Source organism: Symphalangus syndactylus, chromosome 2 (assembly GCF_028878055.3).
Source record: "Symphalangus syndactylus isolate Jambi chromosome 2, NHGRI_mSymSyn1-v2.1_pri, whole genome shotgun sequence".
Classification (NCBI taxonomy): Eukaryota; Metazoa; Chordata; class Mammalia; order Primates; family Hylobatidae; genus Symphalangus; species Symphalangus syndactylus.
Window position 1 is genome coordinate 8669935 of NC_072424.2, and position 22697 is coordinate 8692631.

Below are 22697 nucleotides of genomic sequence, written 5' to 3' on the forward strand. Positions count from 1 at the left end.
TTATTTCTCCATATGCAGAGCTACAGGTTTCCCTTCCGTCTTTTGGATATAGTTAATTATACAGCTAGAATGACAACACAATAATGAAGTATCAGACAGCAGCGCACCACCCACGCTGGCAACCCTCGCTGCTGCCATCAGTGACATGAGCTGGCCCCCCACAGTCGTGACCTTTGACTTCCAGGATCGACACTGGGGTGCTGGGGTCCTAACAGGCCCATGGTCCCTGAGGGCCCTTTGGTGCAGCCCCTGAGATGTGAGGCCCCTGTCCCTTCCTACCTGCTACCCAGAGCACACTAGGCCAGGGAGTATGGAGAGAGGGTGAGACTTGACTTCAGCTCTCAGAGAGGGGCAAGCTCCATGGAACTCGTGTCCAGAGAGCTCTTTGTCTTTCCAAATCTTGGCAAATGGTTATTTTCTACTCACCTGATACAGACCGTAAGTGGATGCAGCTTGCATTAGCCTTTTTGGCAGGTGGGAAACACAGCTAGAAAACCTCTGTAAGTATCGACTTCCTTGGCCTGTTCCCCTTTCCTTCAGTGAGACCTGAGTGTGGGATGCTAGGAATTGTGAGTGGAAAATGCCACCACAGACGTGGACACAGCCAGGAAAGGAGGCATGGTGGGGATGGGGCAGGGCCAGCTTTCTAGTGTGGACGGACTGGGACAGGCCTTAGCTGGCCCTAGATGGCGGCTGTGGCAGCCGTCTGTGTCCTGAGGGTGCCAGACTGCCCCATCCTGGGCTGTGGCCCCAACATGAGCCAGGCCTTCCACACTCACTTGGCCTGTTTTAATGGACATGAAAAATAGAGCAAGGGCAGCGTTAGAGAAGGAAACCAATGTGTGCAGGACTGCGGGCATCTGAACTCATCCTCTGTAAAATGTGGAAACAGAGAGGGCAGACACACTTGTTCCCAGGACACCGCCACTTCCTTTAATACAGCGGTGGCTCCATGCCCCGCGTCCAATGCAGTGTTACACGTGTGTGTCGCTCAAACATCCATCCTGCTGCACACACTCAGTTTCGGCCAGCAGGTGGGGAGCCCGAGGTGGCTCCCGCTCCCTTGAGCCAGGCCCCTGCCAGACCTGAGCTCCCTCCCAAGCCTGGCTTCCCCACCCGGTGGCCTTCATGGGCCAGAAGCCATTCCTTCACGGCCAGTCCTCCGGAGTAGTTGCCCATGGCTCCGCTGCTGCAGACCACTCTGTGGCACGGGATGAGGATGGGGACCTGGAAGACAGGGGGGCAGCCACCGTCAGTCAGGGATCTGGAAAATGAAATCTTTGGGGTCAAGGGCAAGGCCCTGATTGACAGGAGTCCTGTGCCCACCAAGCAGGGCCCGTGCCGGGGGCAGGCTGTTGGCATGGGTGGGTGCCAGCTATGTCTCAGCATGGACTCCCCCTCCCCTGAGGCCCTTGAGTCCCTGGGGGTCTCGGCATGGGCTGGGGGAGGGACGAATGTCCTGAGGTGACGTGGGGCATCTTCAGAGAATTGCTTTATGCCATGATTTGGGAGGAGAAAACTTAATTTCATCCGGTGAGTAATTTACAACGTTGGCTTACAAAACTGAAAACTACATTTCCAAGTTCTGGTGGTATGTGACGCTCTCAGACTCCCCAGATATCACACAGGCATCACAGGAAGCGTCAGAGAAGACCATACCTCCACAGGCCTCTCCAGCCCATGGCCGGCCAACTGTGGCTGTGGCCCACGCAGCCCACCACCTGCTTTTGTAAATGAAGCTCTACTGGAACGCAGCCATACCTTTTTCTCCATACTGGCTGTGGCTGCTTTGCCAAGCCTAACATATTTACTCTCTGGCCCTTGACAGGAGGACTTGGCCAACCCCTGCCTCGCACTGTGCCCAGGAGTGGGGATGTGTCTCCCTCCGTAGTTTTGGGGTGCCTGTAGGTGTCTAAGAAGCTCCCTGGTCACCCCCAGTGGGGGCAGGGCACGCTCAGCTTCTCCACTGGGTCCCAGCAGGGACCCAGACCCACTACCCCTCCCTGCCCTCAGCCCTTCCACAGGCTGCTGCAGCCTTCTAATTCAGGAGTTCAGGGAGGCAGAGCTGTCGTCCAGCCATTCACCCGAGAGTGACGGTGAGCACACATCTGTCTTAAACTAGCAGAGGGGCTTCAAAAAGTGAGCTTACATCACAAGGAAAACCACCCCCACCCAACCAAAGAGGAAGCAGTGACTGTCAAAAGGGCTCCACCCAGGGACTCAAGGCAGCGATGGCTCTCAAGGTGCCATCTGCACATTCACCCAAACTCACCCACAGCTCAAAATGCTGCCATCCTCAGCCCACACGTGAGGCCAGGGCTGGCACCACCTTGAAAGGGTGAGGGCAAGGCTCCAGAGAGCTCCAAGCTGCAGGCGGCGCCTCCCACGTGGCTCCCACGCCCCCAGGCACAGGACTCTGGCGGCAGCATCCTGGAGCCTCCGGCAATGCCCAACCTGTTATTTCCTAGCCTGGAGCCGGCACGATCCGGATCTGTGGCTGACCTAAACTCAGGATGCCCTGTGCTGATAGGGGCTGATCCAGAGTGAGGACCACAACCACGCGGCCATGCACAGGCCCCGGATCCTGCCTACCAACTGCTTCTTTATGTTCCACCAGGGGAAGGGAATCCCTGTTCCCTCCAGAGGGGCGGGCGCCTCCTTCAGTGCAGTCCTCAGGGAGACTCTGCCTTGGTCCTTTGGCGCTGCCCAAGCTGTGTAGACAGGAGGAGCTCCATGGGTCCACTGTCCGGCTGAAGCTCTGAGAGCCACCTGTGGTGGGTGGGGGCAGGTGCTGTGGCCCCTGCCTCTGGTTTCCATGTGGGTGCTGGCCTCCTCCACTCTCACACCCACAAGGGAGAATGAGTCACTGAGCACCGATAAGGGAGGAAGGGAGGGGCATGCCCAGCTTAGCAATGTTAGGGCTCCTGCAGGTGACCTGCCTGCCCCAGGGCTCGGGGTGCCCTGATCTCTTCTGAGATGGTCAGTCCCTGCTCTGGCTGGGGAGGCCTCAGCTTAGCCAGAGGGGACAGTGATGGCGAATGTAATTCTTGTGGGAATTACTGGGAAGCCACCATGGCCATGCCACCGGTCCTCCACCCCCAGCCTTCAATCTTGCTTTTACCCTAATAAAGCTAAAATCTTGAGGTCTGCTATCTATTTCTCAGTTGGCTCAGAAAGGTGGAAGACAGGGAAGTAACATATGGGCATCTCTCTGGTTGTCCCCCTCTGCCTGGGCAGACAGGGATGGCCACAGAGCCTGCACAGCCACTGCGGGGGACTCTGGGGGCTCCAGGTCCATTTGCTTAAGCTTCCCAACAAGCGGTTACTGTGAAGAGCTGCTCCAGAATGGCTTCCCAGGAGCACGTGGGGACGTCTCGCACAGATTTCTAAAGAAAGAATTGGCTGGAGAGCCTCCCAGGCAGAGCCTTCATCCCTAAGTAGCTCATGGCGCCTGGGGAGCAGGTGTATGGGTGGGCAGCCACTAAGGGGCCAGGACATCTCGGGGGACGTGTGCGGGGACATGCCTAATCATCGTGCAAAGCATCACAGTGGCTGCTCCGTGAAGAAGGTAAACTGCCAATGAGCACAACCACAGGAGCCAGTGTGGGCTCCAGAAGAATGGGGAAGGGTACCAAGCTCACTCTGGAAGGTTCTCGACCGGCACGACACGTGGAGGGCACATGGGAGATGCCTAGGGATTGCTTACTGCCTGGCCCCCCTTCCTCCCTGCATCCTGAGCTGGAGGGCAGCCCACTCATCCCTGTACCCTAGATGGCCCAGACACGGATGCTGCAGACCCGGGGCCTCCCCCCGGGCCCTCACACATGGCTGCCCTGCTCCCAGCGTCCTGCCCTGATGAGAACAAACAGCCGTTCCTGCAGGATCCCAAGGTTGAGGCATGTCCAGGCTACCCCCGGGTATCATTCTGTGTACCCCCCGGGTATCACTCCGACTTCACTCTTCTGTTTCTCTCCAGCTGAGTGTATCCCCAGCTCAACATAAAGACGATTTCTGCCCATGCCCAGCTTCCCCACGCTCCACCCTCCAAAGCCAGTGAACTGGACAAAGCAACCAGCTACTGGTCAGGTGAGCTTTTAGAGGAAGCAGCTGGGGGCGCGTGCCCAGCGTCTCCAAGCTCTATTTCTTGGGCACCTCTGCTTCCTGGGGAGGTGATTCCTACTCTTGCATCCCCTGAGGCTTTCGGGGCAGGCGGCTTGTGTCACTGCCACACATGTACCTGCCACAGATTTCACCTGGTGGGTGTGGCCCTCTGTGGGGCCCAGCTACACACGTCCCCGAGGGAGGTGGGGGAAGCCCCAGCCCCCCGTGGAAAAGGTGCTTAAAGCCCCTGGGAGCGGGTGTGCCCGTGCTTGATGCTGCTGCATCTTCCACCCCATCTATGTCCCCCACCAGGCCCCACCAGGCCTGTCTCAGCCTCCGGCCGAATGGAGTCTTGTGCCCAAGTTCATAAAGCTGTTAAGTGGCAAAGAAGGGGCTCTAACCACTCTCCCGCATGGCTCCATGCACCACACTTCTCCTCCTTGACGTGGACTGTTGAGGTGGGACTTTGTGGGGTGACAGCCGATGCTGGCAGATGACATGGCTGCAAGGTGGGGCTCTGGCTTCCAGCACATCATGAAGCTCATCCTGATTTGACGATGAGTTTGGTAACGTGCACCAGTGATGCAGTCTAAGAGGCTTCTGACGACTATGACATGGGAACATGCAGGTGGCGGAGGGCTGACTGTTTTCAGCGTTGAGTTTACTAGAGTGAGGTGTAGTTACTGCCAAGTTCTGGAACAGCCGAGAATCCCAGTCTTCCAGAATGAGTCACAGGAAATCTCCAGGATGGAATATTTACCCTGATTGATGATTTTTATCCAATACAACAGTCCCATTAATAATTGCTGTGAGGGCATTATTAGATAATATACAATTCACGTTTTTGACTGATAAAGAGGTAGGCATTTAATTCAATCTAGTTTTATAAACATTTAGGCACCAATTCAATTTTCCTACCTAACAGCAGATTTCACAGCAGAGCTTTGGTTTTTCTTCTCTCCCTCTCAATGAGCTATGAAATTATAAAAATGAGTAAAATAAACATGTCTCCCTCTCCCTCTACATCAATGCAGAGGCCAGGACAGACGGCACAGAATAACAATGACCCCGACAGCTGTGAATGGTCCTCACCTTAGCATGCTGTGATGGGAAGAGGTGACTTACCAAATAGGCACTATTTTTACCATTAGAAATAGGGAACGCTGCTTCTGTTTGTGTGAATTTTGGTGGCAGGTTTCAGACTATTAAGATGATGAAACCTGCTGAAATTTATTGGGGCCCTAAGGACATTTTCAAAGGATCCGTACCCTCTATGCCCTCTCCTTTAAAGCATGTGCTGCATAAAATGTAATTTTTATCAATAACCAAGAAGCTCATAATATCACAGCTGCATTGAAATCTTCATGCTGTGAAATCTAATTCATCCAATACGCGAATCCATCACTTATGCAGCCTCTTTCTCAAATGCTATAAAACTTCCAAACCCATAGATTTGTTTCCAACAAAAATAACATGAAGGGGCCTTTCAATCAATGATGGAATCCCTCTGATTCTGGTACCGGCTGAATATTTTTTCCAACTTCGCCTTTGTTCTTCTGGGCAGCAGCCCACAAGGGAAAGAGCTGGTTTTCACTCGCAGCCTCATCAATACCTAAATCCTAGTGAACAAGTGACACCCAGAAGCTGTAATCAATAGCTCCCTGTGCATTTTTTTCTTCTGGTCAAATGGTTCAGCTCCACTGACAACCCTGACACTTAGAACATGATGCTAAGTCTTTATCAGCAGCCATCTGGGTGACTGGCAGAACAAGACTCGGGGGGTCATTAACGCTCATGGCAATCTGTGAATAAACTAACTCCTCAGGAATGCATTTGTTTAGAACAAGGTGGGGAGACTCTGTGCAATGTATTGATTGCCTTTGAACTGCATTTAGCAAATTCTGTCTGAGGAGGAAGAGGAAGGCTGCTTTGTGGAGGGGGTGGGCCGGGAGGAGTTTTCTACTCAATATACTGGGAAACTGACCATCCTCTCCCGCTGAGTTGGGGAGACAGCCTTCCAGGAATGCTGACCAACCACCTTACACCGACTGGTGAGTCCTTCCTGGAAAATTCTGGAGAAATCAAGCTCCTAGGATAGAGGAAAGCTCCGCATGGCAAAAGCCATCCCTTACTCCGGTTGGGGAAGAGAAACTCATGCCGACAGCAAATGCAGTAATATGAACCAGCATGTGCTCCTGTTTATTGCAAGCCACCTAAGGAATTAATGCACAATGAGCTTTACGATGTTTTCTAATACTCCAAGTCCATTTTTCACTCTCCTCCCTTAAATGCACAATCACTCTATTCAGCCTTAATATAAGTGATGTTTTCAATGAGCCAGTCTCAGCGACTCACCGTCTGGGCTGGAGTGGATATGCGCAGCCTTCCGGCTGGGACGTTGCTGTCAGCGCCAAAGGGAAACATTCCTGGGGACACTGACAGCAGCAATGGCTCACTGCTGGCCAGGGCCCTTCCTCCCGCAAGTCCCTGGGTCACCTTTTCATCCTCCTAGCCCATTCTAATGAGGTTTCTAATGGGAACTTGGGAGGCTGTCAACCTGAATGATAGTAAACTACGTAGCTGAAGGCTTCTTGAAGGAATATCTCTGGCATAGCTGTGCTATAATTTGAGGCGTCTGTGGGTGCCGTAGCCGCAGGTCCTGCTGCAGCCCCCTCCTCAGGTTGAAGGTCACTGCACATGGTGGAGCCCACAGAAAGGCCACCAGCGCCTGGCTACCCTTGGCACAGGAGGCATGTGGATGCCAAGAAGGGCGAGACTTGGTGCTTGTAGAACCCTCCTGCCTGATGCTGTGCTCACCTCCAGTCTTGGCTTTGCCATGGGATGGGGTGCCGACGTGTGGACTTTACGGACATTAGGTTTTACACCCCATGTGATACTACTTTATACATTTCAGTGACTAAGGCCATACTGGAACAGAGACACTCATAGAGATTAATAGCAGGAGAAGAGAGTCACGCTGGTTTGCAGAACAATAAATGTCTCCAAATATCGCCACCAGCAGGATTGCTAACCAGCGACGGCATCTCCACTGCAGAGTGAGAAACTGCTGGCGTCACGAAAGACTGGTGGGGGAGGGTGTTGCCATGCTGCACATGTCAGTTAGTGGAGCTTGTCCTTACAGCAAAAGGGGAGCTGCACACACGAGGGAGCGAGCAGAGTCGGCGCCCACTGACGGGACCACTCCCATCCTCACGTGTGTGCACGGAGGGAGCAGAATCCACCTCCTCAGTGGGGAGAAGACAAGGACTTACTCTCCTCAAGGGGCACAAAGAGTAGACATTGCCTGAAACAGTCACTGCACTGGTGCAGGAAGAGGACCCCCAAAACCCCATTCACATCCACAGTTCTCATGGGCCCTACATGGAGCCACAACACAACAGCATCTGAGCTGCCTTTTCATCAGGCTGAACACTCAAAATTGACTCACAACCGGGGAGAAGACAGTGGCCTTCCAGAGGGGCACGTAGGTTAAGCTTTATTGGGAAACGCCAAAAACCATCCTCAGAAATGTGATTCGGAAATATCCCCCAACACGCCGTAAAAATCAGATCCCTACTGCGTTGTGCAGATGTTTTGCGACAATGTAGCTGAAGACGCTGCAATTAACGTGCAACAGGTGCAAAAGGAAGGGCCAACTGCACCCACCAGCCACTGTCACCAAAACTGAGGACAGGAAGAGATGGAGGAGGTGGGGATGGTGGCTATCCCTGTGGTATCTCACTCCTGGGATATTTGGGATATTTTAATAGGGCAGAAAGCTCGCCTAGATTAGGGTGTACATTACGACAATGCAATCCACTACAAACCTACTAGAGTTGCTTTTTAAGGACTAACAATGCAGTTTAGTGCAAAAGCCTACGTAACTGTCATCTCCTCCCAGGCTGCTGCAGCGGGCAGCAGGAGCAGCAGGCTGTGGTGTGAACATGCCGGCCTCTCCCCTGTGAGCAGGGATGGAAATAGTTTGGGAAATAGTAAAGCCACAGCAATTTCTCAAAAAGCGAGGTCTATCTGATTTAGTAATTTCCCATCCCACGATGGAGTGATCATAGTTGCGCTCCCTGATCAGATGGTATGCTTCCATCATGCTAGAAACTTTCATAGAGCTTTCGGGAGAAGACACTGCCAGTGTGACCACACACCATCACTGGGTGAATATTCCAGGGGCGTTCTCGAGGTTGTGTGGGTTCTCCCAACAGGCCACGCAGACGGGGGCACCCTTCCTGCCCCCACACACATAGGCACGTGTGGCCTTGGCCGGGCCCACATGGCATGCTGTGTGTGACTTACCACCTCATGCCAGATGGCCCGTGGCCCAGTTGTCAGGCCTGGGTGCTGGGAGATGGGAGGGCAAGGGCACCCATGCTGCCCCGAGGCACCACAGGCCACGCTGCCCCACCCATGCTGTGTCCCGGTTGGGCCTTGTCCTCTGGGGAGCATGGCCTGAGGCTGCATAGCCTGGGAGCCTCGAGCTCAGTGAAATCTGACTGCAGACGCGTGGGAAGGACGAGGACACAGAAGGGCTCTGGGGAGGGCGCCATCCCTGGTGAGACACAAGGTGCGTGCGGTCCAGGTCCCTCGTCCCATGCTGCAAGGCCTCCCGTCTTGCGTGCTCACGTGTGGTGCTTTAGCTTTTGAGACCCAGGGAGCCCTGGGCCTCAGGGGGGAGTGCAGCCCACAGAGAGATGGGGTTGGATGTGCACCCTTGCTTGGCCATCCTGCCAGGATGCAGGCACCTCGCAGGTAGGCCTTTTTGCCTGTTTTGTTAGCTGCTGTACTCCGGGCACCTAGAAGAGTGTGGGCCATAAAACAGGCACCCACCACTTCCACCTGCTGAGTGAGCGGGTGGGGCCCCCTCTGCCCACTTGCCACTCCTCCAGGCTCCCTCCTCTCCTGCTCACTGTGACAACCGGGAGCTCATGCAGTGGAGATGTGCTCCCGGGGTGGGGGAGCTTCCAGGAGTGTGGTGCTGGGGTAGCCTCCTTGACTCTTCCGGAGGCATCTGGCACAATGGTCCCCATCACAGATGTTGCCCCTCTGCCCACCCCAGCAGCACAGCCTGCCTTCCGGGGAAACACGTGGGATCAGACGACACCCTGCCACCTGCACGCACCTGCCACCCACAGCCATGCCCGCGCCACGAGAACTCACAGGATTGCCTCTCATTGCTCCTCCCACTGCTCGCGCGGCTTTGGGGTTGCCTGCCAGGGCTGCTAATTGCTGGTAAGAAATCACTTCTCCGAATTTCACAACCTTCAGCAGCTTCCATAACACCTGTCTGGTGAACGACTCTGAAAGGAAGAATGCAGGATGATGTTATTTGGACAAACGGCTTCAGCAGCTCTGATATAAATAGCCGCTAGTCCCAAAACAGGAAACGCATCGACACAAATAGAGGTGTTATACTCAATTAAAACACGGCCTCCATGCACTGCTGCCACCATGTCACCAGGTGAGGAGACGGAAGCATGTGGCAGGCCACCATGCAGGCTGGCCCCTTGGAAGGCATCCCCGGAGCTGGCACCACAGGTTTGCAATTTCTTTCCACCTTCCCGTGTTCCACGCGGGGTTGCGTGTGCCACTCTTCTAGCGACTGGGTGTCTGTAAGTGAGCTCCTGGCTCAATTAATACGCACAGAAGTCCCTGCCTGCCCGCCTACTTGGAAATCTTTTGTACTGCTGGTTAATTTCCAGCTTCAACTGGGACAAAGAAGGCAAAAGCAGCCACAGGCCAGGCTGCGATATTATGCTGGCTGTCCACCTCCAGCCGTGCGCAGGATTCCCCCAGTTACTGCTCGGAGTGCCAAGCACCACAGTATGCAGGGGCTGGCGGTGACCTCGGCTACAGGCATCTTTAGTGAATAGGGCTGCAAAAATAAAATGACTTGATTCCCATTTTAATTGACTAACCACATCCAACTGCATTTGTGCCGCATCCTGCTGCAGGAATGAGGAGGTGACTGCAGGACAACATTCTCTCCCTCTGCCTCCAGGTTTCAGAACTGTTACCTGGGAATGGTGTCGGCGGGAGAGAAACTGGGGCACGCGAAGAAGGCCTGTCTGAATCAGTACCTATTGTCTTTCCAAGGGGGACATGTGGCTCAGGACCACTGGAGACAGAGCCACGTCCTCCATCGCAGGGGCTCCAGCCCCTCCAGGGGCACGAGTTTCTGAATAGCAGCAACAAAGGGAAGGCTTCCACGGGCAGGAACGATGTTCCGAGTGTGTCCACAAGAACACTAATTACACTTGGTGCCAAGCTGGCAAAGTGTGATTTGGTTCTTAAAGGAAACACACCCTTACATGTGTGTTAAATAATAAAAATCACTTCTTAACTGAAGGGAACGATAATCACTTCACTGGGAAAAAAGTCTGTTTAGTCTTTATTATAACATTAAGCAAATTAAACATCAGCATAATCCAGGTGATACTAGAAAAGGGTCATCAAAGAAATTAACTTTGTTGTTCATTAATTTACATGGATTAGTAGAGGGCAAAAAGATAGCAAATGTGCTCCAGTTTTTTATGATATAATTTCAAACTGTACACCATTTGTGGCAGGAGGGTGACTTTGGGGTTAATCAGACTGATTTGTCCTTTTAATTGCTTTCTATTCAAAGAAAATTCATTAGATAATGTTCTCTTCAAAATTCATGAATCAATTTAACTGAAGAAACCACATTAACAGCTTCGGGTTCATTAGCACATGCAGTTGTATTACCGGCTGATGGCTGGGGGGGTGGTGGATTTCCTTGGGCAAATGCACTCTGTTTACTGTCATTTCTTCAGAAAACGTTTTGAAATCAAACTGTTAATCATTATTATGGTTGCTGTTGTTGTTATGCCTAACTTTAAAAAAAAGCAAAGCAAAGCGAGGTAGCCTGCTGTTGACTTGGAGAAACAGAGATTTCGGGGACAGCTGTCTTGGAAAAGAAACAATGAAAGCAGCACGTCAATACCACAAGAAGCAGAGGCCAATTTCCTGCCTTCCTCGGGGAACACAGAGTTGGTGGTTTTGTTTTCCGTGCTTTCCGTTAGGTGTTCTGGGAGAACGGCCTGGAACTTTACTAAACTTGTAGGAATGAAAACGAGGGAGGCGTGTGCAAACCTAAGTGGAGCGCGGAGCAGTTCTGAGAAACAATGGCACGGTTCCAAGGGCCTCATCTGAGCGCCAGCCTCGAGTGCTGCTCTGACAAATTGCTGCCAAATTATGGAGCACCTTTCTTTCCAAGTGTAAAAGTATCGTATAATAAAACAATTATATGTCCATAGATGAGCACAGAGTTTATCAAACATGTTCAGCTTCATTGTCAGTTTCTCATGGGAAACCATTTCTTAACTGGTCCGTACCAGGCAACATATGAGGAAGCATAGCTCAAACAATGCAGTATTTAGCGATCAGGCACCTGATTTTACAAATGTATGAAACTGAAAACTCAGTTTCACCCTGCAGCAAACAAACGCAGTAATTAGTTGAAGCAGCTCTCAAAGAGCACAGGGCTTCGAACCCTGGCCTGTGCAGAATCACACGGCTGAATGCCACCCGTTCTTGAAGAAGGGCAATCCTTGCTGTTAAGCATCATATTCTATAATCCAGTGAAATCCACTCATAGACATTAACTCACGTGGAAAGTAGAAGTTCTTGAGGTTGAGGTGACAACATCAGTCCTCAGTAGCTGGAACAATCACTTCAGGTGGTCCAAAGGGGCAACCATTAAAACAGCAGCCTTCTGGTCCAGGCGCAGTGGCTCACGCCTGTAATCCCAGCACTTTGGGAGGCCGAGGTGGGCGGATCACAAGGTCAGGAGTTTGAGACCACCCTGACCAATATGGTGAAACTCCATCTCTACTAAAAAAAAGAATTAGCCGGGCGTGGTGGTGCTCGCCTGCGGTCCCAGCTACTCGGGAGGGTGAGGCAGAAGAATCACTTGAACCTGGGAGGCAGAGGTTGCAGTGATCTGAGATTGTGCCACTGCGCTCCAGCCTGGGCGACAGAGCGAGACTCTGTCTCAAAAAACAAAACAAAAAAATACCCCAGCAGCCTTCTCTCTTTCACCATGGGCCTCCCCAGAGGGCAGCCCCGAGACCTGGGGGCTCTGTGACGCGGCCACTGTACGCCACATTCTGGATGTTCCTCTCCCTTTCCCCTCCACTTCCCTTGTTTCCTTATGAAGGACATGGCTATTTTCATTTCGGCTTGGGCGGCTATTTAAATGTGTGCACCGTAACTGCCTCACCCAGAGAAGACTGTTTTCTAAACCCTCTGCCTGCATTGTGCATCCTCCGCCAAGGGTCTGGATTCCCTTTTCTGATGCTGGTCACGGGAGAAATTGTTTTGTGTCACAGACACTGGGTTTTTATGCAAGGTGTTTTCATGCCATGCCATGGAGTGGAGCTCAAGGCTCTGAGCAGGCCTGACACCTGAACCTGGACGAACTCGCCAAACCCAGCTCCAATAAGGAAGACAGCACACACTAGAGCACGGCAGGAGGACACAGACCGGGACCAGCCTGGCTCTGCCACTGCTGAGCTCAGACTCATCACTTCCTTATCCTGGGCATCCATCTCTCCTCGGTGATAATCTGCTAAGAGCCACCTCAGCAAACACACCTGTGTGTCCACTGCACACAGCCAGGCTCAGAGCACAGTCAATAGCAGAGCTGGCCAGGCAGCTGGCCCTCTCTGAGATCAGGGCTCAGACAAGCACTGAGGGTCTCTTTCCTGGGAGGCAGACCATTCTGCTTCCAAGTTCTTGAGGAGGAGTCTCCTTTCCCTCAACCCTCACAGCTCCGTGGGTGGTGACCTGTCAAGGTCCGTGTGGCTTCCTGGGAGGAAGGGGCATCCTTCAGCAGCCCAGGCTTTGGGACTTTTCCTTAGCCAGGCTGCAGCTAGCAGGGGCACACTCAGGCCCATACACACCGGTGCTACCTGCTGGGCCATGCCTGGGGAGCATCTCAGCAGCTGTGCTGTGGCCATGGCCAACAAAGAGCAACAGATAGCAAGAAAGAGCAGGGCATTAGCTCCTGCAGGACATCCCTGTGCAGCAGCCACTGGCCCGGAAGGGGGATCCCCAGGAGCTGGTGTCCCTGGCACAAGTCACAGCTATTTGACCTAATGCTCCCTGGCCATCAAAAGCAGCCAGAATAAACCTGAAACACAAATGGAGGGAAAGGGGGATTCTGGTTCCAGGTAAAATGAAGCAAGTCACTCTATATTTGTTTCTTCTACTGAATGTCTTTATAAAACCTGGACAGAAGGCACGGAGCAGCTACGTGAGGGCTGGGAAGAGTCAGTAGTAGTGGGCAGCCTTGGAAAGAAGATAAGAATTTCAAGTACCACGGAAAAGATGAATGGGCTTCCTAGGTTATCCCTCTGTTATCCTCAGCCCAAACTTACTACAGCCTGAGCCCTGGAGGCAAAGCCTGGCACAGATGGGGAGCCCCCTAGGGGCTCTAATCCACTTTGAGGAAGGAAAAGCATCTCCTACTGCTGGGGTTTCAATGTGTTCCTGTGTTGGAAACAACTGCCACTGTGACAGTGTTAAGACGTGATTAGGTCATGAGGGCCTCTCCCTCAGGAACGGATGAATGCTGTTACTGCTGGAATTGGTTATTGAGGGACTTTGGCCCCTTTTTTCCTGTCTGGTATGCTTCCTCACCATGGAATGCCTTCCACCATGGGGTGGCCCTCAGCAGATGCCAGCGTCATGCTCTTGGACTTCTCAGCCTCCAGAACTGTGAGCCCAATCAATTCCTATTCTTTATCAATTACCTAGATGGCAGTGTTGTTATAGCAGCAGAAAATGGGCTGAGACAACTATGTTCAGGGTGAGTGAGGAATTGTCCCTTTTTGGTGTTATCTCTGAGCCCTTGAACCTCAGCTCCTCCCTAAGCAATCCTGTGGTATGGGGGACAACAGGGGCCGCAGGAGCCCAAACCAGTGAGGGGGGGATGGTCCCTTTCTGATGGGAAGAGGTGTGCTCCCCCTAAGAGGTGGGTGAAATGTCTTTGTTTTTTACCTCTGTCTTCCTGATGCTTGGACCCAGATTGAGGTTTACTAATAGGAAGAGTTTAGTGGAGTGGGGTAAAGCCCCAGCTGTCTGTCCAGGGCACTGAAGAGGGAGCCCAGAGAACTAAAAAGTGCCAAGAAGATTGTGGAGGAAAACGAGTTCATGGAAGCAAACCAAAAAGTTGTTGATAAATTTCTGAATTCACCTGTTCAGGTGAGCTGTCTACTTCCCCGCCTATGCACATGTGGATCTGACCCTAAACTGCAGACTTTGAGAACTGACGTAAGAATTAGGCACTGCCAGTTCCCAAACTGGCTGGTAAGTGGTGCACAAAAGAACTGATCTTAAGAGGACTGCAAAGGGTTTGAAAATTGAACAAATATTGAAGCTGGTCAGAACTTACGAACTAACTAAATCCAACCAGGTTGACTGCCTGCTAAAACAAAAATATCAACATTATCTGTAGGATTTATATAAAACCCAGAGTCTCACAATATTCAAAATGACCAGGATACAATCGAAAATTACCAAGCATGCAAATAATCAGAAAAATAAACTCACCAGGGAAAAAATCAACTCATGCCAAGGCTGAGATGACCCAAAAGTTGAAATCATCTAACAAAAAGTTTAAGAGATCTGTTATAAAAATGCTGCAAGGGAAGATGCTCTTGAAACAAATGAAAGAACACAAATAGAAGCTATCAAGAATAATAAAGTAGAAAATTTAGTGTTGAAAAATACAATAACCAAAATTAAAAACTGTACTGCATAGGATCAATAGTAGAATGGAGATGCCGAGAAAAGAGTCAATAAAACTGAAGCCAAGTTAACAAAAAATCATCCAAACAACAGAAAGAAAAGTATTTAAAATAGACAAAAAGAGAACACGTGAGACAAGGTCAACAGATCTATTTATGTCACTGGAGTTACAGAAAAAGAGGAAAAATAGTACGGGAAAAAATTCAAAGAAATAATAGCTAAAATTTTGTCAAATTTGGCAAAAGATACACAACTGTAGATTTAAGAAGCCCAGAAAACTGCAAACAGGACACATTCAAAGAAATCCATTCCCAGAAAAATCATGATCAAACTGCTGAAAGCTTCAGAGAAAGTCTTGAAAGCCACTAGAAACAAACAATGCATTATGTACAAGGAAACAGTCATTTGAATGACTGTGGAATTCTCATCACAAACAACTGAGTCCATAGGAAGTAAAACAGCACTTTTGAAGTGCTGAAAGAAAGAAAAAAACCTGTCAACTCAGGATTCTATATCCAATGTTTAGGGATCCTTCAGGAATGAAGTTAGAGACATTTTCTGATAAAAAGGAAAATCTAAGGTAATTCATTGCCAGTAATCTGATCTTTAGAATGGCTAAAGGAAATTCTTTAGAAAAAAGGGAAATGATGGTTATAGTTATCCATATACTTACTCTACAGAAGCTTGGAACATCAGGAATGCAGGCAGAGTAAGAAAAATGTAAGTATATGGAAAACTATTACAGGCTATTTTCCTCAAGTTTTTCAAGATATGTTTATTAGCCAAAAGCAAAAATTATGACATGTGAGATGAGATTTTCAATTTATGTAAACATAATACATGACACTATAACATAAAGGGAGAGTTAAAAGGATCTATATAGTCATAAGATTTCTATATTCCACTTAAAAAGGTAAAATAGTGATTCCAATTAGACTGCAAAAGAAAGTATTATAATCCCTAAAACAGTCACTAGAAAAACTATATGAAGAGATATGGTAAAAAACACAACAAATAAAACAAAATACTAAAACAAGTTAAAAATAGCCCAAAAGAAAGAAGAAAGAAATAGGAAAAAAAGAGGAACAAACAATAAAATGTTAGACCTAAATTCAAACATTAATAATTACATTAAATGTAAATGATCTAACCACACCAAGGAAAAGACAGAGACTGTCACAATAGATTTTTAAAAACATGCACAAGAAAATGCTGTCATAAGGAATTCACTTCAAATGATACCTGTAGGTAGGTTTAAAGTAAATGGATAGAAAAAGATATACCATGCAAACACAAATGTACAAAAAAAGTTAATAAAAGACAAAGCAGACTTAAGAACAAATAAAATTCCCAGAGGGTAAGAAGGAATATTACACAGTGAGAGGGTCAATTCACAAAAACAAATCATCAATTCTAAATGTATATGTGTCTAACAACAGATTTCAAAACTCATGACAAAATTCAAGGAAAATTAGACAAATCTAGAATTACATGTGGAGACCTAAACATTTCTTTCTCAATAATCAATAGAACTAGGTGACAGAAAATTAGCAAAGATACACAAGTAAAAAATACTATCAACTGACTGGATTTAATGGATATTTACAGAACACTCTGCCCAATAACAGTATAATCTATACTCTTTTCAAGTGTACATAAAACATTGACCAAGATATGCCATATTCTGGGCCATAAACCTTAACACATGCAAAATGACTGCAATCATACAAGTTACATCCTCTGATCATAATGGAATTAGACTAGAAATCAACAAAAACCATAACAGAAAATTCTCCAAACATTTGAACAGTAAACATATCACTTCTAAATAATCAATAGGTCAAAGAGAAAGTCTGAAGGAAAATTAAAAGAATATACTAAACAGAACGAAACTGAAAATAAAGCATATTAAAATTTATGGGACAAAGCTAAAACAATTTTTAGAGGAAAATTTATAGTATTAAGTGTCTATATTAAAAAAGAAAGGTCTCAATAATCTAAACTTCCAACTCAAGAAACCAGAAAAAGAAGAGAAAAATAAACTCAAAACAACCAGAAAGGAAATAATAAAGGCAAAGGCGAAAATCAACAAAATTGAAAACAGCCAAATGATAAGAGTAAAATCCATGAAATTAAAAATGAGTTCCATGAAATGATCAATAAAATTTATAAATCTCTAAAAGACTGACAGAAAAGAAGAAACAAATAATCAATATCAGGAATAAAAGAGAAGATATTGCCACAGATCCCACAGATATTAAAGAGATAATAAGGTATTCCTACAAATAACTGTGTACTAAAATCCAACAACTATGAATAGACCAATTTATCAAAAACTACAAACTACCAAAACTCATCCAAGATGAAACTGAATACTCCTATAACTATTAAAGAAGTTGAATTCAGAGCTTGCAATCTTCTGAAAAAGAAACCTCTAGGGCCAAGATGATTTTACCAGTGAATTCTACAAAATGTTTTAAAAATAAGATTGATTTGACATAATTTTTTCCAGAGAAAGGAAGATTTTCTAAAGTGTTTTATGAGACCAGCATTACTCCACCATCAAAACCAGAAAAAGTCAGAAACCAGAAGAGTACAGTTCAGTATCTCTTATGAACACAGGGTAAAAATCCTCAAAAAAAATTGGCAAATCAAATCCAGCAATACATAAAAAGAACAAGACATCAAAATTAAGTGGGGTTTGTCCCAGGAAAGCAAGGCTGATTCAATATTTGAAAATAAATCTACATTATGAAACTACAAGAATCAAGACAGGGTGGCATTGGTAAAAGAACAGACACAAAGGTCAATGAAACAGGCACACACAGATATACAGTCATTCCTTGGTATCCATTAGGTATTGGTTCCAGGACCCTTCTAGAATACCAAAATCCATGGATGCTCAAGTCATTGATATAAAATGGCATAGTATTTGCATATAACCCTTGCACATCCTCCTGTAGACCTTAAATCATCTCTAGATTACTTAGGATATCTGAACAATGTAAATGCTATGTAAATAGCTGTTATACTGTATTGTTGAGAGAATAATGACAAGGAGAAAAAGTCTGTACACTTTCAGTAAAGATGCAACCATTCTTTCTTCGTTGTTGAGCATTTTTTATCTGCAGTTGGTTGAATACATGGATGTAGAACCCATAAATACAAGGGCCAAATGTAGACTTTGACAAAGATCTTTGACAAAAAAACCAAAGCAATTCAATGGAGAAAGGATAGTCTTTTAAACAAATGGCCCTGGAACAATTAGACACCACATGAAGAAAAAGTGAATCTAGATACAGACTTTATACCTTTCTCAAAAATGAAATCAAAATGGATCATGGACCTAAATTTAAAAGGGAAAATCATACACTTTCAGAAGATAACACAGGAGAAAATCTAAGCAACCTTAGGTTTGGAGAAGAGTTTTTAGATACAACATGATTCATGAAAGAAAAAAATGAATAAGCTGGACTTTATTAAAATTAAAAACTTCTTTACTGCAAAAGATGCTGAGACTCTGAAAATGTGAGATAGACTAGGAGAAGATATATGTAAGACACATACCTGAAAAAAGACTTGCATCTAAAATATATTACAAAAAGACTTAAAATTCAACAAGAAAAAAGTCAAACAATCCAATTAAAAAATGGGCAAGTCTTAACAGACACTTCACCAAAGAATATATACAGGTGACAAATAAGCACAAGGAAAGATATTTAACATAATCATTTGTCTTTAGGACTTGTAAACTAAAACAATGAGTATGATTACAATGGCTTTTAGAATGGCTAAAAATCCAAACACTGACAGTACCAAAAACTGCTGGCAAGGATGTGGAGCAAAAAGGATGCTTAATCATTGCTGATGGGAATGCAAAATGGCACAGCCACTTTGGAAGATTGTTCTGCAATTTCTTTCAAAGCCAGAGTCTTACTATGTGATCTGGCAATTACACACCTAGGTATTTACTCTACTGATTTGAAAGCTGACATCCTCACAAAAATCTGGCTGTGAATGTTTATAGCAGCTTTATTAACACTGCCAAAAGTTGTAAGTGACCAAAATGTTGTTCGATAGGTGAACGGATAAACAACTATGGTACATCCATACAACGGAATATTATTCAGTGAAAAAAATGAGCTATGAAGAAGACATGGAGAAAGCTAAATGTACACTGCTAAGCAAAGGAAGCCAGCCTGAAAAGGCTACATACTGTATGATCCCAATTAGATGACATTCTGGAAGAAGCAAAACTATACAGACAGAAAAAAGATAAATGGCTGCCAGGGGCACTTGCAGAAGGAGTGGGGGACTGAATAGGTGGAGCACAGGGGAATTTTTAGGGTGTAAAATTATTCTGTATGTAAAATTATTACTGTAATGGTGAAAACATGATATCATACATCTATCAAAGGCCATAGAAGCTTACAGCACAAAGAGTGAATCTAAGCAATGTATGCAAATTAACAACAACAAAACATTTAGAAGATCAGGGGATCCTGGGAAGAAACACAGACTGTGACAAGAGAATCTGACTGTATTATAAACTTATAAAACATTCTCACTGAATGGGGGAGGAGAGCTGATTTCTCCAAAAGTAACTTGAAAGTGAGTGGAGTCTATAAGACTAAAGGCAAAAGGAACTGCACATAAATACTGAACTCTAGTTGATAAAGTTGTTTCCCATGAGCACAGGTGTTAAACTCTCTGATACTATTCTTTATGTATACTGGGCTTGAATAATTAAGTAAATGGATGGCAGAAGGTGTGAGCCAGGTTTCTCATTGTGAGCAGGAGTTTACAGATGAGTAAGGAGAGGAGGCTAGAAGAATCCATGTGATAATGGATTAGAGTTGTAGATATCAGTAGGAACTAATGTTTAGCTTAATATAGACACAGATAATTGCATACAGAAATGTTTACAATATATATCTGTCCATGGGTTAGTACACACAAAGCTACTTCTGTGGTCTGTTAACTGAGAAGACTTAGAAATAACACCACCCCCGAGGCAAGGAGCAAACCTAGTGCCCAGTCCACGGTTTCTCATGCATTTTATAATAAAAGACACCAGACTCCTTCAAGAACTGGCCTTTTCTTCCCTAGGACTGGGACAGGAAATACACAAGATGGGCCTTGAGAATCTTGCAGTATCAGAAAGTCACGACACACTCCAAAACGAAATGAAGCAAAAGAACAAAGACAAACATTCCAGACAAACCACAATAAGGAGAGTATGACAAAGGGACACAGGAGCAAACTGCACAATCTCCCAGATGGCCAAAACTGGAATAATCTGAGCAACAAAATAAAGTAGTATTGGAAGACAACCCAAAATATCAATATCCCTGAGTCCATACTAACATAAAAAAAAGACTGAATACAGAAATAGGTGAGAGAGAAGAACTCTCCCACGCAGAAGCACTCCCAGTAACTTATGTAGATACTCTCTCTTCAAGGAGCAAAACTCCCCATTCCTAAGTGTGTTAAGTACAGCGACTTCTTTGGGACGAGTGCAGTACACAGGAGAGATGGGGGAAGAGTAATTTTATCACGGAGTCACCTGACAAACACCACTACCCAGCCAGGTAATCGAAGTTGACATCAACAATGATAAATGACACTGACAGCATGACTCCTTGTTATGATCTCAGGAAAATGACAGCTTATCTATGTGGTTTTTCTCCTCACATGCTATAACCCCAGTCAAATCATGCAAAAAGCATAAAACATTCCAAAAGAGGAACATTCTACAAAATAGTTAATCAGTATTCCTTAACACTGTCTAGGCCATCTAAAACTAAGGACCTGTCACAGCCAAGAGGGGCCAAAGGAGCTAGGATGACTAGATGTAATGCAGTATCCTAGGCAGGATCCTGGAATGGAAGAAGGGCAGTAGGTAAAAACTAAGAAAACTTCAAGATCATAGGACGTTAGTTAATATTAAGGTACCAACACTGGTTCATGAATCATAACACATGTACTGTACTAATGTAAGATGTCAAGTGTAAATGTCATCATAATAAGAATCAATGGTATAATTTGGGAAAATAGGTGTGGAGTATCAGAGAACCCTACTAATTTTTCAATTTTTCTGTAAATCTGAAACTATTCTAAAAACAAAGGCTATTAAAAATGAACATTATCTATCATATTAATATCCTAGAAAAACACAATCTATATCAAGTCAGAAAAAATATTTAATACAATTCAACATCCATTCATGATAAAAGCTCTCAGCAACCTAAGAATAGAAGGTAACATCCTCAATCTGACAACTGTATCTGCAAAAAACCCACAGTTAACATCATACTTAACTGTGCAAAAAAAGCAAGATGAGGAAATAGAAGACAATTGTTTTAGAAAAGAAGAAACAAACTCTCCCTATTTGCAGACAATATAATTGTCTATGGGAAAATACCCAGGAAATAATAGAAAAGTCTTAGAACTAATAAGTGAGTTTAGCAAAGTCACTAGATACAAGGTCGCTAAATAAAAATCAATCACCTTTCTATATACCACTGATAATGGCTCCAACCAAAATAAAATACTTAGATGTAAATCTAACAATTTGTATATAGGCTCTGTTTGTTGAAAATTACAAAATGCTGAAAAAGTAATCACAAGAATGTCCGAATAACTGAGGAGACATATCATGTTCATGGAAATCTCAATATCATAAAATTTAAATTCAAACAAACTGACCTATAGGTTTATTATCATTCCAATAAAAAAAACCCTAGGAGAATTTATTGCAGATAGACATGTTGACTCTAAAATTTAGATGAAAGGGCAAAGGATTGAGACTAGCCAACATATTTTACAAGAGACAAAAAAGGTTAGAGAAATCACACTGACAGGTTTCAAGACTTACTATACATAATAATAATTATGTATTTGCAAAGGGATAAATACCTAGATTGTTGGAGTATTGATGGAGTTACTAGATGGAGTTAATGGAATAGAAGAGAGATTTCCAAAATAGACCTACTGAAGCACAACCAAATGTTTATTGACAAAGGTGCAAAGGGATTTCAATGAAGAAAGCATATTATTTTCAAAAAGTGGTGCTGGAAAATTGGATATCCATAGGCAAATAGTGAAGCGTGATGTAAATCTCATGTCTTACTTGAATAAATTAACTCAAAATATATCATAGATTTAAATGTAAAACATTAAACTAAAAAAAAAAGAAAATACATGACAAATCTTCATGACCTGGGGTTAGGCAAACAGTTGTTAGATATGTCCTCCAAATCATGATTAAAAAAAAAGAGAGAGACAAATTGAACTTCATTAAAAAGGGAAAAAAATTGGTTTGTGAAAAAGTTTGGTCTATGAAAGTCAGGGTTTTTTTTTTTTTTTTTTTTTTTTTTGAGACGGAGTCTCGCTCTGTCCCTCAGGCTGGAGCAAAGTGGCACGATCTCGGCTCACTGCAAGCTGTGCCTCCTGGGTTCACGCCATTCTCCTGCCTCAGCCTCCTGAGTAGCTGGGACTACAGGCGCCCGCCACCATGCCCAGCCCATTTTTTTTGTATTTTTTTTTTTTTTAGTAGAGACGGGGTTTCATCATGTTAGCCAGGATGGACTCGATCTCCTGACCTCATGATCCGCCCGCCTCGGCCTCCCAAAGTGCTGGGATTACAGGCGTGAGCCCCTGCGCCCAGCTGAAAGTCAGTGTTAAGAGAATAAAAGACTAGCTACTCCTAGCTAGGAGAAAATACTTGGAAATAAGAAATCCAACAAGAGTCCTATCCTATCCAGAATATATAAAGATTTTTCCAAACTCAACAGTTCCAAACTGAAACT

The 22697-nt window shown here is 45.9% G+C and overlaps 1 protein-coding gene across 1 annotated transcript in view; it reads right to left on the reverse strand.

The window, feature by feature from the left end:
• Positions 1 to 907: 907 nt before the first annotated feature.
• Positions 908 to 22697, reverse strand: part of MGMT (O-6-methylguanine-DNA methyltransferase) — a 299041-nt gene continuing 277251 nt past the window's right edge. The window contains exons 4-5 of the mRNA XM_055245448.2: positions 9271 to 9410; positions 908 to 1227 (exon numbers count right to left, since the gene is read on the reverse strand). Of these exons, the coding sequence (XP_055101423.1) occupies positions 1018 to 1227; positions 9271 to 9410 (350 nt within the window). The 3' untranslated portion in view covers positions 908 to 1017. The remainder of the gene's footprint in view (positions 1228 to 9270; positions 9411 to 22697) is intronic.